Raw genomic sequence first — 387 nt, 5'->3', positions numbered from 1 at the left:
TCATTATTGAGGTAATTTCACAAAATTTGGGAAATACTCTATCTGTTTCTAGTTTTCCTTCTATTAGCTTACATTACTTGCGCCAACCTCTCCAAATAAAATCAAATAAACACTTTTTGTGGCCTAACATCAACACATCACCAATAACACAAATTCAACATTGCCCAACATTACTTCTATAAACTTACTAACAACCAATGCACAAACCTCTTAAAGAGTGAAAAATTATAACCCCAATATATATGCAGAACTGACCAGGATGGATTTTACTTACATGAAGATCTCACATCCAATTTCCTATGTGTCATCTCTGCATCATCCAATAGAGGGATATCTGAAAGAACAAATTTCAAAACTGTTATCAAAACTGCATGCTGTTTTCATGCC

At 33.6% G+C, this 387-nt stretch overlaps 1 protein-coding gene across 1 annotated transcript in view; it reads right to left on the bottom strand.

Annotated features, from left to right (window-relative positions):
• Positions 1-387, bottom strand: part of LOC119594574 (probable cation-transporting ATPase 13A3) — a gene marked incomplete in the record, with an annotated part of 33,510 nt that overhangs the window by 25,308 nt on the left and 7,815 nt on the right. The window contains 1 exon segment of the mRNA XM_037943610.1: positions 275-334. Within this exon segment, the coding sequence (XP_037799538.1) occupies positions 275-308 (34 nt within the window).

This window comes from Penaeus monodon, chromosome 34, assembly GCF_015228065.2.
Source record: "Penaeus monodon isolate SGIC_2016 chromosome 34, NSTDA_Pmon_1, whole genome shotgun sequence".
Taxonomy (NCBI): domain Eukaryota; kingdom Metazoa; phylum Arthropoda; class Malacostraca; order Decapoda; family Penaeidae; genus Penaeus; species Penaeus monodon.
This window is presented reverse-complemented; position numbering and strand designations above follow the sequence as displayed.